An 18,443-nucleotide genomic window follows, 5' to 3' on the forward strand; every position below is an offset into this window, starting at 1 on the left:
AAATACAATGGTTCCAAACACTGCCAAACTCCTTCCCCCTATGAGAAAAGTAGGGAGTGACTGGCGTACAGACATTGTATGAGATAACTAACTGGTTCCCCATTAATAACGCCATCCCGTCACATGGTTTAGGAATAGTTACAGACACATTCCCATAAGAAAACAACGTTCCACTCTGTCCTCCTCCCCTTCTGATATTCTACATAGCACCACATGGTTTAACAGATACATTGACTTATGAAGACAAGCCTGACCTCTCCCCTCTCTGGCCCCAAGTTGCTAAGCCCTATCACAGAAGGGGAAAATGCACTGCCAACCCTATATTCCAAAGGGCACCATTCTAATGACAAGTATCTCACAAGCATATGATGAAAATAACATCTTATCTATCTATGTTACTTAGCTAAATCTGATTCTGCCATGACACAGTCATCCAATATGCTGTAATAGATATAAGGCCATGTTCATGAAAAAATATATACAGTTGAAGTCAAAAGTTTACATACAGTTAGGTTGGAGTCATTAAATTCGTATTTCAACCACTAAAACACATTTCTTGTTAACCAACTATAGTTTTGGCAAGTTGGTTAGGACATCTACTTTGTGCATGACACAAGTCATTTTTCCAACAATGGTTTACTAACAGATTATTTCACTTATAATTCACTGTATCACAATTCCATTGGGTCAGAAGTTTACATACACTAAGTTGATTGTGCCTTTAAACAGCTTGGAAAATTCCAGAAAATGATGTCATGACTTTGGAAGCTTCTGATAAGCTAATTGACATAATTTGAGTCAATTGGAGGTGTACCTGTGGATGTATTTCAAGGCCTACCTTCAAACTCAGTGCCTCTTTGCTTGACATCATGGGAAAATCAAAAGAAATCAGCCAAGACCTCAGGGGGAAAAATGTAGATCTCCACAAGTCGGGTTCATCCTTGGGGGCAATTTCCAAACACCTGAAGGTACCACGTTCATCTATACAAACAATAGTACGCAAGTATAAACACCATGGGACCCCGCAGCCGTCATACCGTTCTGGAGGGAGACGCGTTCTGTCTCCCAGAGATAAACGTACTTTGGTGCGAAAAGTGCAAATCAATCCCAGAACAACAGCAAAGGACCTTGTGAAGATGCTGGAGGAAACGGGTACAAAAGTATCTATCACAGTAAAATGAGTCACAGTAAAATGAGTCCTATATCGACATAACCTGAAAGGCCGCTCAGCAAGGAAGAAGACGCTGCTCCAAAACCCGCCATAAAAAAGCCAGACTACAGTTTGCAACTGCACATGGACAAAGATGGTACTTTTTGGAGAAATGTCCTCTGGTCTGATGAAACAAAAATAGAACTGTTTAGCCATAATGACCATCGTTATGTTTGGATGAAAAAGGGGGAGGCTTGCAAGCCGAAGAACACCATCCCAACCGTGAAGCACGGGGGTGGCAGCATCATGTTGTGGGGGTGCTTTGCTCCAGGAGGGACTGTTGCACTTCACAAAATTGATGGCATCGTGAGGAAGGAAAATTATATGGATATATTGAAGCAACATCTCAACACATCAGTCAGGAAGTTAAAGCTTGGTCGCAAATGGTTCTTCCAAATAGACAATGACCCCAAGCATACTTCCAAAGTTGTGGCAAAATGTCTTAAGAACAACAAAGTCAAGGTATTGGAGTGGCCATCACAAAGCCCTGACCTCAATCCCATAGAACATTTGTGGGCAGAACTGAAAAGGTGTGTGTGAGCAAGGAGGCCTACAAACCTGACTCAGTTACACCAGCTCTGGAATGGCCAAAATTCACCCAGCTTATTGTGGGAAGCTTGTGGAAGGCTACAAGAAACGTTTGACCCAAGTTAAACAATTTAAAGGCAATGCTACCAAATACTAATTGAGTGTATGTAAACTTCTGACCCACTGGGAATGTGATGCAAGAAATAAAATCTGAAATAAATCATTTTCTCTACTATTATTGTGACATTTCACATTCTTAAAATTAAGTGGTGATCCTAACTGACCTAAAACAGGGATTTTTTACTAGGATTAAATGTCAGGAATTGTGAATACTGAGTTTAAATGTATTTGGCTAAGGTGTATGTGAACTTCTGACTTCAACTGTATAATCTTTCCTCATCTTAAATGGCACCGACCGCCACTGGTGTGGGTGTTTGTATGTGTGACACCGACTGGCTTGATTCGGTCCTTTGTAGCAACATTTGAAAGTGTTTTTTACATTGGATAAAAGTAGAGACTCAGAGCTGAAATTTTTTATATCATACACTGCAGTTATGCTTTGAAAGTTGATTAACTTGTAACTCCACTTATGAGAAAATGGCCCTTGAATGTTTGTGTACACCTTCTGGAGAGCTCTTCTTTGTCTATACCCATTCATCATTGTTCACACCCTCTTAAGCCTTAGCCCCACCCATATTTTTAAGGATTCACATGTGAGGCCATGTGCTAAACATAGTGAGTAGTTTGTAAACAACTAAAGATTTAAATACTAAAAGTGATAAGTAGTAGCAAAAATACACTTCATCTAGTCCTTGGCCTGTGTCCTAATCTGACTTTTGGGCAGGTCATGTTCTTCACTTTACCATTTCTGGTAAACACACAACATATCAAACAAAATCAAAGTTTATTTTTCACATGCTCAGATGCAAAAGGTGTAAATGATACAGTGAAATGGTTACTTGCATATTTGCATAGTAGCAATATCAAAAATAGAAAGTGTCCATGTAAATATGTTATATTTATAAGATGATTCTTACCCAGACACACTTGTCTAAATTGATGGGTCATGTGAAAGAAGTGCTATAACCCCCAGCCACATCTAGTTAAGTGTCACTATTGTCTAGACATGTTCATGAAATACAATAGATGACCGTAATCACACCTGGCCAACTTGGTGGGTCATGTCATCTGGCGAAGGAGTCTTTTGTTTAGACATGTAGCTAGATAAACAATGAACCTAATGGTGCTTTCAAGACAACTGGGAACTTGGAAAAATACGAGGTCAAATCATGGCATCAGTGCTCTTCGGGTTGGAAAGTCGGGACTCTATAATGAGGCCCAAGATTCTGAGTTGGATGACATCACACACACAAAAAAAAATCCCAGTAGGGGCTCGTTTTTTTTCATGAGTTCCCAGTTGTTTTGAATGCGGTAATAATCCCAACCATAACTACTGGCAATACAAACTGATTGTCATAGTTAGCTACTATGCATGAATCTGCAGGTAGCTAAAGCTAACTAGGTTCAATGTTAGCTAGCTAGCTAACATTAGGTTATGACTAGCAATGCAAATGGCTTTCTGAGATACAAATAATATTACTACACAGATCATACACGTAATGTTAGCTAGCGAGCCAGCCAGCTAACATTAGCTAGCAAATGTTATCTAACAGTAGCATTGAGGGTCCCCAAGAACACAGTTGCCTCCATCATTCTTAATTGGAAGAAGTTTGGAACCACCCAGACTCTTCCTAGAGCTGGCTGCCTGGTCAAACTGAGCAGCCGGGGAGAAGGGACTTGGTCAGGGAGGTGACCAAGAACCCAATGGTCAATCTGACAGAGCTTCGGAGTCCCTCTGTGGAGAGGGGAGAACCTGCTAGAACAGGGGTGGGAAACTCCAGTCCTCGAGGGCCTGATTGGTGTCACACTTTTTCTCCATCCCTAGCAAACACAGCTGATTAATCAAATGTCATTCTAAACTGAAGATCATGATTAGGTGATTATTGGAGTCAGGTGTGTTAGCTGGGGCAAAACTGTGGCACCAATCAGGACTGGAATTGCCCAACCCTGTTCTAGAAGGACAACCGTTTTTGCAGTACTCCACCTATCATGCCTTTATGGTAGAGTGACTAGATGGATGTCACTCCTCAGTAAAAGTACAAGACATCCCTCTTGGAGTTTGCCAAATGGCACTTAAAGACTCTCAGAGAAGCAAGATTCTCTGGTCTGATGAAACCAAGATTTAAGTCTTTGGCCTGTATGCCAAGCGTCACGTGTGGAGGAAACCTGGCACCATCCCTATGGTGAAGCATGGTGGTGGCAGCATCATGCTGTGGGGATGTTTTTCAGAGGCAGGGACTGGGAGACTAGTCAGGATTGAAGGAAAGATGAACAGAGCAAAGTACAGAGATATCCTTGATGAAAACCTGCTACAGAGCTCTCAGGACCTCAGACTGAGGTGAAGGTTCACCTTCCAACAGGACAACAACCCTAAGCACACAGTTAAGACAACGCAGGAGTGACTATGGGACAAGTCTCAATGGCCTTGAGTGGCCCAGCCAGAGCCCAGACTTAATCCTGATCGAACATTTCTGGAGAGACCTGAAAATAGCTGTGCAGCAACCCTCCTCATCCAACCTCACAGAGCTTGAGAGGATCTGCAGAGAAGAATGGGAGAAACTCCCCAAATACAGGTGTGTGCCAAGCTGGTGGCATCATACCCAAGAAGACTTGAGGCTGTAATCGCTGCCAATGGCGCTTCAACAAAGTACTGAGTAAAGGGTCTGAATACTTAATTATTTCAGTTTATTTATTATAAATTGGTAGCATTTCTAAACCTGTTTTTGCGTTGTTATTATTGCGGTATTGTGTGTAGATTGATGAGGGAAAAAACAACTTAATTTATTTTTGAATAAGGCTGTAACCTACCAGAATGTGGAAAAGTCAAGGGGTCTGAATACTTTCCGAAAGCAGTGTGCGTGTACGTGCAGTATACAAAACATTAAGAACACCTGCTCTTTCCATTACAAACTGACCAGGTGAAAGCTATGATCCCTTATTGATGTCACTTGTTAAATCTGCTTCAATCAGTGTAGATGAAGGGGAGGAGACAGGTTAAAGAAGGTTTTTCAAGCCTTGATACAATTGAGACATGGATTGTGTATGTCTGCCATTCAGGGGGTGCATGGGCAAGAAAGAAATGTAAGAGCCTTTGAATGTGGTATAGTACTGTAGTAGGTACCAGGCGCACCAATTTGTGTCAAGAACTGCAACGCAGGCCTATATATCACCACCGAGCGTTTTCTTCTCCCTTCTCTCTTTCATTCCTTTCTCCGGTGCGCAGAGAGAGAGTCTGACAACAGGTTAATTAAATATGTTTTGTTGTGAAAACATCATACTATTAATGTTCTCAAACTGATTTCACTTGGTTTCCCAAATTAAGCACTGGGTAGCTGAATGAACAGGGTTGGAGAGTCCATGGCATACATAAAATATCATAGAATATCACCTGTGGAGTAGACTACCCGACATGAGTGAAACGAACTGGCGGGAAAGTGGCCGCCATTTGCTAATCGAATGCATACGGATGATGTCTTTTTCTCTTACCACTGTTCCTGCCCATTTGATAATGGGCCATTCTAAATCTAATCTAATTTGATATGTTAGTAAAGACAATGTTTAAATTGAGAATAGAGCCTGATGGGTGAAAATATGATCCAGATTTTGTTATTACCGCTTGAATTGAAAATTGGTTAAATTGAGATTTTGTGTCACTGGCCGTCTACACACAATACCCCATAATGTCAAAGTGGAATTGTGTTTTTAGAAATGTTCAAATTAATTAAAAATGAAGAGCTGAATTGTCATGTGTCAATAAGTGTTCAAACCCTTTGTTATGGCAATGCTAAATAAGTTCAGGAGTAAAATTGTGCTTAACAAGTCACGTAGTAAGTTGCATGGACTCACTCTGTAAGGCAATAATAGTGTTTAACATGATTTTTGAATGACTACCTCGTCTCTGTACCACGTACATACAATTATTTACAAGGTCCCTCAGTCGAGCAGTACATTTCAAACACAGATTCAACCACAAAGACTAACTTGGTTTTCCAATGCCTCGCAAAGAAGGGCACCTATTGGTAGATGGGTAAAAAAACAAAACAGACATTGACTGTCCCCTTGAGCATGGTGAAGTTGTTATTAATTACACTCTGGAGGGTGTATCAATACACCCAGTCACTACAAAGATACAGGCGTCCCTCCTAACTCAGTTGCCGGAGAGGACGGAAGCCGCCCAGGGATTTCACCATGAGGCCAATGGTGACTTTAAAACAGTTACAGAGTTTAATGGCTGTGATAGGAGAAAACTGGGGATGGATCAACAACATTGTAGTTACTCCACAATGCTAACCTAAACGACAGAGTGAAAAGAAGGAAGCCTACAGAATACAAATATTCCTAAACTTGCAACAAGGCACTAAAGTAAAACTGCTAAAAAAAAATGCAACGAAATGAACTTGTCCTGAATACAAGGGTTTTGTTTGGGGAAAATGAAACGGATCACTGAGTACCCCTCATCATATTTTCAAGTATGGTGGTGACTGCATCGTGTTATGGGTATGCTTGTCATCGGAAATGACTAGGGAGTTTTTTTAATAAAATTTTTTATGGAATAGAGCTAAGCACAGGCAAAATCCTAGAGGAAACCCTGGTGCAGTCTGCTTTCTAACAGACACTGGGAGACAAATTCTCCTTTCAGCAGGAAAATAACCTAAAACACAGGGCCAAATATACACTGGAGTTGCATACCAATATGACATTAAATGTTCTTGAGTGGCTTAGTTACACTTTTGACTTAAATCAGCTTGAAAATCTATGGCAAGACTTGAAAATGGCTGTCTAGCAATGATCAACAAACATCTTGACAGAGCTTGAAGAACAGCTGTTATCACTTCCAAAGGTGATTCTAACATGTATTGACCAAGGGGTGTGAATACTTATGTAAATTAGATATTTCTGTAGTTTCATTTTCAATAAATGTGCAAATAAAAAATAACCAACATGTCACTTTGTCATCATGGGGTATTGTGTGTAGATGAGTGAGGGGGGGGGAAAAAACAATTGAATCCATTTTGAATTCAGGCTGTAACACAACAAAATACCTCGAGGTATAAATACTTTCTGAAAGCACTGTATATAAACTCAGAAAAAAAAGAAACGTCCCCTCACTGTCAACTGTGTTTATTTTCAGCATCTTAACATGTGTAGATATTTGTATGAACATAACAAGATTCAACAACTGAGACATAAACTGAACAAGTTCCACAGACTAACAGAAATTGAATATTGTGTCCCTGAACAAAGGGGGGGTTAAAATGAAAAGTAAGTTCCCGGACATTTCTGGGGGGAATGGCCCTAGCCCTCACCCTCCGATCCAACAGGTCCCAGACGTGCTAAATGGGATTGAGATCCGGGCTCTTCGCTGGCCATGGCAGAACACTGACATTCCTGTCTTGCAGGAAATCGTGCACAGAACGAGCAGTATGGCTGGTGGCATTGTCATGCTGGAGGGTCATGTCAGGATGAGCCTGCAGGAAGGGTATCACATGAGGGAGGAGGATGTCTTCCCTGTAACGCACAGCGTTGAGATTGCCTGCAATGACAACAAGCTCAGTCCGATAATGCTGTGACACACCGCCCCAGACCATGATGGACCCTCCACCTCCAAATCAATCCCACTCCAGAGTACAGGCCTCGGTGTAACGCTCATTCCTTCGACAACAATCGCGAATCCGACCATCACCCCTGGTGAGACAAAACCACGACTCGTCAGTGAAGAGCACTTGTTGCCAGTCCTGTCTGGTCCAGCAACGGTGGGTTTGTGCCCATAGACGACGGTGATGTCTGGTGAGGACCTGCCTTACAACAGGCCTACAAGCCCTCAGTCCAGCCTCTCTCAGCCTATTGCGGACAGTCTGAGCACTGATGGAGGGATTGTGCGTTCCTGGTTTAAGTCGTGCAGTTGTTGTTGCCATCCTGTACCTGTCCCGCAGGTGTGATGTTCGGATGTGCCGATCCTATGCAGGTGTTGTTACACGTGGTCTGCCACTGCGAGGACGATCAGCTGTCTGTCCTGTCTCCCTGTAGCACTCTCTTAGGTGTCTCACAGTATGGACAGGGCAATTTATTGCCCTGGCCACATCTGCAGTCCTCATGCCTCCTTGTAGCATAGCTAAGGCACGTTCACGCAGATGAGCAGCGATCCTGGGCATTTTCCTTTTGGTGTTTTTCAGAGTCAGTAGAAAGGCCTCTTTAGTGTCCTAAGTTTTCATAACTGTGATCTAAATTGCCTACCGTCTGTAAGCTGTTAGTGTCTTAATGACCGTTCCACAGGTGCATGTTCATTAATTGTTTATGGTTCATTGAACAAGCATGGGAAACCGTGTTTAAACCTTTCACAATGAAGATCTGTGAATTTATTTGGATTTTTATGAATTATCTTTGAAAGAGAGGGTCCTGATAAAGGGACAATTATTTTTTCGCTGAGTTTATTTATATTTAGCAGACACTTTTATGTGCGTGTCAGAGGAAAGATGTCTGAAAATGTTTTAAGGCCAAGATTTCTATTTAATGTGCCATGTGTGTCATGGATTTGACCTGAAATTGACTTCTTAATTTCAGTTACCATAGGATGCTGTTAGCTTTTAACTCCACTCTACCAATAGATTTGACGCTGCATTTGGTTGACTCGCATTGGTTGTGACAGGCCATAACAAAGGGATTGTTCACTTTTTTTAAGTGTAGGTTATTTTTACTTACCTAGAATGTTCCATCTGATTTTCAAACCTCAGTGAACTACCTCTTTAAACTCTTGTATTTTATCCTTCCCCAGATCTTCTTCTCCTTCATGCTGACCCCTCTGTTTAAGAAGCCTAAGTTTGCCAGTACGGTGGGCTCAATGCTGACTGTGGTTTTCGGCTGCCTGTCCCTGTTCACTGTCCTGATGAAGGACTTCCCCCAGCCGCTGGTCTGGGTTCTTTGTCTGCTGTCCCCCAGCGCATTCTCCATCGGCATTGCCCAGGTAACCAACACAGTCAACGCCCGTGTCGTGTTCATTAAGTGCCAAACGGGATTAAACAGACCGAAACAGGGAGCGACTACCTGGACTTTGCCAATAGAAGCGCACATTTTCTGTGGTGAAACGGTGCAACGTCTAGTAACAGAATCACAGAACAAACAGCACAAACTGTAATTCTGTTACCAAACTGCATCTGCAAATCTGTTCAAGTAAATCTGTTAAGTTATTTTTGTGCATAAAGTTGTATGGTTTGTTTAACTTTGCAATCGTTGGTTTTTGTTTGACATACATTTTAAAATGAAAAACCGGACTCACAGCATCAGCATGTTACCATGGAATTGCCCAACATTTTATTGTCAAGGTTGTCCAAGACAGTGTGCAATTTTTACTGAGACCACCCCCCATGTAATAAAGCTATTCTGTTCTATTCTCTGTGTGTCTAGGTGGTGTACCTGGAGGCTCAGGGGGACGGAGCTGTGTTTGCTACCCTGGCCAACGGCCCCCATCCCCTCTACGCCCCCCTTCTCATGCTCGTCCTGGACTGTATACTCTACCTGCTGCTGGCTGTCTACCTGGACCAGGTTCTACCAGGTACTGTTTTGACTTCTCCTCTCTTCTCAACACATGAAGGAAGTATTGATTTCATTCAACCTTTACTCATACAGTTTGGTCTTAATTTCGTACATTTTTTTAAAGAGCGACCTGTCTATCTCAAATGAACTTCCGTATTCTTGTATCCTTTGTGCAGGTGAGTTTGGCATGCGGCGCTCCCTGGTATACTTCATGAAGCCATCCTATTGGTCCAAGCGCAGTAAACGCTACGTCGAGGTGAGCTCTGTGTACGAGACAGAGGTGAACGGGGCCCCAGGAGTGGATGAGTCTGTCGAGCCCGTCTCTCCGGAATTCAGGGGGAAAGAGGCCATCCGGTAAGAGCCTCCCCTTTATACCCTTTCCACACTACTGATCTAAGCCAAGCTGCACTGGGCTGGCCTGGTTATGCATCCACCATAGTTGCTTGAGGCGTCCTGTCCAATGGGTGTAGTTCAGTGGAGGCTCCTCAGAGGAGGAAGGGGTTGACCATCCTCCTCAGTGAATTTCATAAGAACAAAAATGGTAAAACATTAAAGTTATCTTTTTTAGATAAAACTATACTAAATATTATAAAATCAAATGTTATTTGTCATATTTGCCGAATACAACAGGTGTAGACCTTAAAGTGAAATGCTTACTTACAAGCCCTTGACCCTGGGACTAAACGCCTCCCTCTGCAACTGGATCCTGGACTTCCTGACGGGCCGACCCCAGGTGGTAAGGGTAGGTAACAACACATCCGCCACGTTGATCCTCAACACAGGGGCCCCTCGGGTGTGTGCTCAGTCCCTTCCTGTACTCCCTGTTCACTCATGACTGCATGGCCAGGCACAACTCCAACACCATCATCAAGTTTGCCGATGACCCAACTGTGGTAGCCCTGATCACTGACAACGATGGTGCCAGGACAACAACCTCCCCCTCAATGTGAGCAAGACAAAGGAGCTGATTTCTGGACTACATGAAAACGAGGACCGAGCACGCCCCCATTCTCATTGACGGGGCAGTAGTTGAGCAGGTTGAGAGCTTCACATTTCTTGGTGTCCACATCACTAAAAAACTATCCTGGTCCAAACACACTGAGACAGTTGTGAAGAGGGGATGACAAAGCCTTTTCCCCCTCAGGAGACTGAAAAGATTTGACGTGGGTCCACAGACCCTCAAAAGGTTCTACAGCTGCACCATTGAGAGCATCCTGACTGGTTGCATCACTGCCTTGTATGGCAACTGCTTGGCCTCCGACCGCAAGGCACTACTTAGGGTAGTGCGTATGGCCCAGTACATCACCAGGCAGTGTCAGAGGAAGGCCCTAAAAATGGTCAAAGACTCCAGCCACCCTAGTCCATAGACTGTTCTCTGCTATCGCACGGCAAGCGATACCGGAGTGCCAAGTCTAGGCCCAAAAGGCTTCTTAACAGCTTCTAACCCCAAGCCATAAGAATCCTGAACTGCTAATCAAAGGGCTACCCAGACCTCTCTTTGACGCTGCTGCTACTCTGTTTATTATCTATGCATAGTCACTTTAACTCTACCTACATGTACATATTACCTCCAATAACCGGTGCCCCCGCACATTGACTCTGTACCGGTACCCCTGTATATAGCCTCGCTATTGTTATTTTACTGCTGCTGTTTAATTATTTGTTACTTTTCTTTTTCTATTTTTTTACTGTTTTTTTTTACTTAACCAAAAATGCAATTTTAAGAACAATAAGTGTTAAGGGCTTGTAAGTAAGCATTTCACTGCTGTAAGGTCTCTATACCTGTTGTATTTGGCGCATGTGAAAAACAAAATGTGATTTGATTTGATTTGAAGAGAAACTTGAAGAGTTTTAATGAGCAGGCTTTCTTTCATGATTTGTTTTATTTTGACTGGAGCAAGATTGAGCTTTTTCCTGATGTGGAAATTGCCTGGAAATTCTTTCATGATTGTTTTTTCCAAATAGTCAAAAACATGCCCCATTCCACAGGTTCAGAGTTAAAGGGCAGGATAATCCATGGTTTTCTTCTGAGCTGTCTTGTATTATTCACGAATGTAATCTAGCCTGGGCTAAGGTAAAGAATTCATGTTCTTATGCTGATTGGCTTATTTTTACGTAGCTATGAAGCAAGTGTTCTTCTCTATTCAGGAAGGCCAAGTCTGAAATATTTTATGTCTGTTACTACTGATAACCTGAATGACCCTAGGAAGTTTTGGAGGGCTATTAAGTCTGTCTGGTAACAGTACTGTTAATGAATTGCCTTCATGTTTATTGAAGGACTCTGTTGTTGTTCATGACGAAACTGAAATGCTGAATTGTTTCAATGATCACTTTGTGTCATCTGATAGGCTGTTTGATTTAGTATCTTCTGTCTCTATACAGCCCTGTGTGGATGAACCGGTGAGAGCTGGTCAAACGTTTAGCTTTTTTGCCATTCTCAGTGCAGAAGGTACATAAAGCCCTGAAATCCTTAGATCAGAGAAAGCCTGCAGGTCCTGATCTTCTTAATCCCTGCTTTTTAAAACTGGCAGTTGATTTCATAGCTGAACCACTTATAAATCTGTTCAATCTAACCCTGGAATGTAATGAAATTCCAAGGATCTGGAAATCAGCATTTGTCCTACAACTTTTAAAACTGGGAGATCCAACTCTTTTAAATTATTATAGGCCAATCTCAAAGCTGTCACCCCTAGTGAAAATACTTGAAACCCTTGTCACTGAACAGCTAAAATAGTATATAAAAATAAACTCTATTTTATCAATGTACCAATCGGGCTTCAAGTAGAAGCAAAGCACAATTACAGCAGCCATGAAGGTTTTACATTATCACTGAAGCCCTTGACAAAAAAACAGCACTGTCTCACTTTTTATTGATCTCTCTAAGGCTTTTGATACAGTTGATCATGCTGTACTGAGGCAGAGATTATTAAGCATAGGTCTTACCGAGCATGTAGTTGCATAGTTTGCTAACTATCTGTCTGATAGAACTCGGTGCACTCAATTTGATGTGCTCATGTCCGCTAAATTGTCTGTCTGTAATGGTGTGTCCCAGGGCTCGGGACTTGGTCCCCTCTTATTCACTATTTATATATAATTTCACTTTTATTCTGATTATACTGTTATTTATTGTTTGTTGTTGTCTCCTCAATGCTGACTAAACTAATTGTGTTTTCTAAAGCAAGAAATAGACCTCTGAACCTTTCACCTATTACTACCTGTCATGGAAATGAGATTGAGGCTATAACCTCGTAAATATCAGGGAATTTTAAATTGCATATTCAACAATTTACAAAAAAACTTGAAGCCGAAGTTGGGATTTTATTTTAGGAATACGGCTTGTTTTTCTTTTGAAGCCAGAAGGAGGCTACTATCAGCTGCATTTATGCCTATACTTTAAATAATTTAAATCATTGAAAATTAGAGTATCATGTAGTAGCCTAAACCTATTGCTGTTACATTGAACTGGGTGAATGGAATATGAATGACAGTCATCCAATATGCTGCAATAGAAATAAGGCCACGCTCCCTAAAAAATAATCGTCCTCCCTCATCTTAAACGACACTGACCGCCACTGGTGTAGTTGTACATGAAGCTGCCTCACATTTGTACAAGGCTACTGAGTTTACCTTCATAGTTGCTTGAACCATGCTGTAAAGGACAATGTGAAGGGAACACAGTAAGGTTTCTGCCGGCCCTATAGTGTGAATCAGCAACTTTCCATTGACGTCAGTTCTGATGGTGCATGATATGAAACGTTTTGGTGCAGATCTTTCTTATCATAATGCTCCTGTCCCTGGCTGGAAGAGAACACTTGTGTCTCTCTGTAACAAGTGGCTTTGAAAATAGACTCTGTGGCTGCCTCAGCTCGACAGGTCCGGATCAGGCTGATATCCTCTTACATTTATAGAGAAACCTGGCCCCATTATTGACTTTCCAGGACAGAAATACAGGCTTTTAGAGTTACCAGGGGAAACGATAACCTCAGCCGAGCTGTATCGATATAGATGAGCACCTGAAAGGAACCCACTGGCTTGGTCTGCTTCCAGCCTGCAAACTTCCATTAGCTTTGACCCAGAAGGAATGAGTGCCAGATTGAAACCTGTTGTTTACCCTCTTCTCTGTCTCCCCACCCTGGCAGCATTAACAACATCCGCAAGGTGTACAAAGAGAAGGACAGCATCGTGGAAGCTCTGAGGGGTGAGGCTCATTCCTCTACGTATTTCTCTTGTCACTCTTGTGTCTGTGTGGAGCCTCTTTTCTAGTTGCCGTATCTAACAGACAAATTGGAAATCGGCAGAGTTCCGAACTTCCTTAATAACCTCTCTAGGCTAGATGGGACACTACCTTCCCACCTGACCAACATCAAGTGAAAGTGCAGGGTGCCAAATTCAAACGACAGAATTGTAAATATTTAACATTCTTGAAAATACACATGCAATATGTCAAAATAAAGCTTAACTTCTTGTTAACCTCTAATTCCTCCCAAATCCAGATCCGGGAGCACCCCCATCAGTAAAAAAGCTGACTAGCATAGCCTAGCATAGCGTCACAAGTAAATACTAGCATCTAAATATCATTAAATCACAAGTCCAAGACACCAGTTGAAAGATACACATCTTGTGAATCCAGCCATCATTTCTGATTTTTAAAATGTTTTACAGGGAAGACACAATATGTAAATCTATTAGCTAACCACGTTAGCAAAAGACACCACTTTTTTTACTCCACCATTTTTTTCCTGCATAGGTAGCTATCACAAATTCGACCAAATAAAGATATAAATAGCCACTAACCAAGAAACAACTTCATCAGATGACAGTCTGATAACATATTTATTGTATAGCATATGTTTTGTTAGAAAAATGTGCATATTTCAGGTATAAATCATAGTTTACCATTGCAGCCACCATAACTCTCACCAAAGCGGCTAGAATAAATACAGAGAGCAACGTGAATTACCTAAATACTCATCATAAAACATTTCTGAAAAATACACAGCGTACAGCAAATGAAAGACAAAGATCTTGTGAATCCAGCCAATATTTCAGATCTTTTAAGTGTTTTACAGCGAAAACACAATATAGCATTATATTAGCTTACCACAATAGCAAACCACACAACAGCATTGATTCAAGCCAAAAATAGCGATAACGTATAACCCAGCAAAATATATAAATTTTTTCACTGACCTGCTCAAACTTCTTCAGATGACAGTCCTATAACATCATATTACACAATACATATAGAGTTTGTTCGAAAATGTGCATATTTAGCGGCACAAATCGTGGTTATACAATGAGAAAAGTAGCCAAGCTGCCAACAAAATGTCGGGAGAAATCTTGGGAGAGGCACCTATTCTAATCGATAACTAATCATAAACTTGACTAAAAAATACAGGTTGGACAGCAAATGAAAGATACATTAGTTAATGCAATCGCTGTGTCACATTTTTAAAATTAACGTTACTACGACATACAGCGTGCGTTAAAGCGAGACCGCGCGGAAATTAATGGCGGATTATGCATTTTACATTTTTCAACAGAACAACGAATTAACAGCATAAATAGTTCTTACTTTTTGATGTGCTTCCATCAGAATCTTGGGAAAGTTGTCCTTTGTCCAAAAGAATCGTTGCTCAGTTGTAGAATGTAGTCTTCAACGTTGCAATTAGCAGTAAACATTAGCCATGTAGGCCAGACATCACCAACTCCCTAGAACGCAACACTAATAAATATCCGAAAATCGCAATATACTGACATAAACTGATATAACTCGGTTTAAAATAACAACATTATGATGTCTTTAACAGCTATATCGAATAAAAACAGAGCCGGATATATCTAAGAGCTATAACCGGAGCTTTCTAATACGACATGCCAAGGTCCTTCCTGCGTCAGAGCGAAGTGAACAAAGACCGGACCCTTCGTTCCCAAGCCATTTATAACCTCTCAGATCTGCCTAGAGACTCCATTTCAAATCTCACTATTCGCTGACATCCAGGGGAAGGCGTATGCAGTGCATCTCAACCAATAGAAGACAGGCAAATTAATAAACTGACCTGGGAACAGCTTGCAGAATTCTGCATTCTCACATCCTCATAGGAAAAATGCTCTAACTCGAGTTCTGTTTTACTCACAGATATAATTCAAACGGTTTTAGAAACTAGAGAGTGTTTTCTATCCAATAGTAATAATAATATGCATATTGTACGAGCAACAATTGAGTATGAGGCAGTTTAATTTGGGAATGAAATTATTACAAAGTGCAAACAGCACCCCCTATTGAGAAGAAGTTATCCAGCCATGGTGTCAGATTTCAAAAAGGCTTTACGGCAAAAGCAAACCATGCTATTATCTGAGGACAGCACCCCATCAAACAAACACAGACAATCATATTTAATCCCGCCAGGCGCGACACAAAACTCAGAAATAACGATATGATTCATGCCTTACCTTTGAAGAGCTTCTTCTGTTGGCACTCCAATATGTCCCATAAACATCACAAATGGTCCTTTTGTTCAATTAATTCCGTCGTTATATCTCCAAAATGTCCATTTATTTGTCGCGTTTGATCCAGAGAAACACCGGTTCCAACTCACGCAACATGACTATAAAAGATCTAATAAGTTACCTGTAATCTTTGTCCAAACATTTCAAACAACTTTCCTAATACAACTTTAGGTATTTTTTAACGTAAATAATCGATCAAATTTAAGACGGGATAAACTGCGTTCAATAGCGGATAAAAACAAAGTGGAGCGAGCTTTCAGGTCGTGCACCCTAACCACAATAGTACACTAGACTCGACCCTCGTTCTGAACAGCCCTACTTCTTCATTACACAAAGGAAAAACATCAACCAATTTCTAAAGACTGTTGACATCCAGTGGAAGCGATAGGAACTACAAGCAAGTGCTTAGAAATCTAGATCCACATAGAAAACCCATTGAAAACACTGTCACCTCAAAAAAAAAAGTCCTGGATGGTTTGTCCTCGGGGTTTCACCTGCCAAATAAGTTATGTTATACTCAGACATCATTCAAACAGCTTTAGAAACTTCAGAGTGTTTTCTATCCAAATCTACTAATAATATCCATATCCTACCTTCTGGGCCTGAGTAGCAGGCAGTTTACTTTGGGCACGCTTTTCATCCGGACATGAAAATACCGTCCCCTAGCCTAGAGAGGTTAACAGATCCTGACGTTGTCTTACCTTTCTCTGTTTATCCTCATCCATGATTAGACTTAATCTGTGTCCGAGAAACCGCCCCATATGAGGCTCTTCGTAGACCCTAATGTCTTCATGTCCTGCCTTCTATCCAGGCTTGACCTTTGACATCTATGAAGGTCAGATCACAGCCCTCCTGGGCCACAGCGGAGCGGGGAAGTCCACTCTGATGAACATCCTGTGTGGGATCTGCCCTCCAACCGACGGCCACGCCTCCATCTATGGCTCCCCTGTGGCAGAGATCGCTGAGGGGGCAGAGATGAGGCAGCTGGTGGGCATCTGCCCTCAGTTCAACATCATCTTTGACGTGCTGACTGTAGAAGAGCACCTGAGGATATTCGCTGCCATTAAAGGGATTCTGCCCTCTGACATTGACAATGAGGTGAGGGGATTTTTATTACCAGTACAGATATTGATAGCAGCTATTTTCAAGAAGGATTTACGTGTGATGTCGTGACACTGAATGCTGTTTCAAATCGCTCTGGATAAGAGCGTCTGCTAAATTAGTCAAATGTAAATGTAAAATGCATCATATATGATCACTCGGTCACTCTAGCATGGCTGGTTGTTAACTGGCAGGCCTCTATGTTGCTTCCGTATTTCTGAGTTCAGCTTCAACTCACAAGATGGATAAGATTAAGTCAGTGTTTGGGATCACATCCTTTTCTCTCCCTCCCTCCTGTGTGTTGGATCTGTCCGTTAGGTGTCCAAGGTGCTGAAGGATCTAGACCTGGAGAAGATCATGGACGCCCAGGCTAAGAACCTGAGTGGAGGCCAGAAGAGGAAATTGTCTGTGGGCATAGCCATCCTGGGAGACCCCAAGGTAGCTGGATCCTTGATCATCCACTGTCTCTCTTTCTCTGTGTCTCTCTCTCTGTGTCTCTGTCTGTCTGTCTGTCTCTGTCTGTCTCTCTCTCTGTCTCTCTCTCTCTGTGTCTCTGTCTGTCTCTCTCTCTGTTTGTCTCTCTCTCTGTTTGTCTGTCTCTCTGTCTGTCTGTCTCTCTCTGTCTGTCTCTCTCTGTCTGTCTCTCTCTGTCTGTCTCTCTCTGTCTGTCTCTCTGCTACCGCACTGCAAGCGGTACCGATGCACCAATTCTGGAACCAACAGGAGCCTGAACAGCTTCTACCACCGAGCCATAAGACTGATAAATAGTTCATAAAAAAAAAAAAAATAACATTTAGTGGGTAGATCATAAAAGTTTGGTGTCACTTAGAAATGTCCTTGTTTAAAGAAAAGCACACAAAACATGTCAGTTAAAATAACATCAAATTGATCAGAAACACGGTGTAGACATTGTTAATGTTGTAAATGGCTATTCTAGCTGGAAACGGTAGATTGTTTCATGGAATTTCTACATAGGCGTACAGTGGCCAATTATCAGCAACCATCACTCCTGTGTTCCAATGGCACGTTGTGTTAGCTAATCCAAGTTTATCATTTTAAAAGGCTAATTGATCATTAGAAAACCCTTTTGCAATTATGTTAGCACAGCTGAAATCTATTGTCCTGATTTAAAGAAGCAATAAAACTGGCATTCTTTAGACTAGTTGAGTATCTGGAGCATCAGTATCTGTGGGTTCGATTACAGGCTCAAAATGGCCAGAAACAAATAACTTTCTTCTGAAAATCGTCAGTCTCTATTCTTGTTCTGAAAAATGAAGGCTATTCCATGCGAGAAATTGCCAAGAAACTGAAGATCTCATCCAACGCTGTGTACTACTCCTTTCACAGAACAGCGCAAACTGGCTCTAACCAGAATAGAAAGAGGAGTGGGAGGCTCCGGTGCACAACTGAGCAAGAGGACAAGTACATTAGTATCTAGTTTGAA

General features: G+C 41.8%; 1 protein-coding gene across 2 annotated transcripts in view; it reads left to right on the forward strand.

Annotated features, from left to right (window-relative positions):
- Positions 1–18,443, forward strand: part of abca5 (ATP-binding cassette, sub-family A (ABC1), member 5) — a 134,057-nt gene that overhangs the window by 41,306 nt on the left and 74,308 nt on the right. For both annotated transcript variants that reach the window (XM_055876307.1, XM_055876386.1), the window contains exons 8-13: positions 8,631–8,819; positions 9,260–9,407; positions 9,565–9,742; positions 13,528–13,586; positions 16,710–16,996; positions 17,318–17,437. In XM_055876307.1, coding sequence (XP_055732282.1) covers positions 8,631–8,819; positions 9,260–9,407; positions 9,565–9,742; positions 13,528–13,586; positions 16,710–16,996; positions 17,318–17,437 — 981 coding nt within the window. The remainder of the gene's footprint in view (positions 1–8,630; positions 8,820–9,259; positions 9,408–9,564; positions 9,743–13,527; positions 13,587–16,709; positions 16,997–17,317; positions 17,438–18,443) is intronic.

The sequence above is a fragment of the Salvelinus fontinalis genome, chromosome 1 (assembly GCF_029448725.1).
Source record: "Salvelinus fontinalis isolate EN_2023a chromosome 1, ASM2944872v1, whole genome shotgun sequence".
Classification (NCBI taxonomy): Eukaryota; Metazoa; Chordata; class Actinopteri; order Salmoniformes; family Salmonidae; genus Salvelinus; species Salvelinus fontinalis.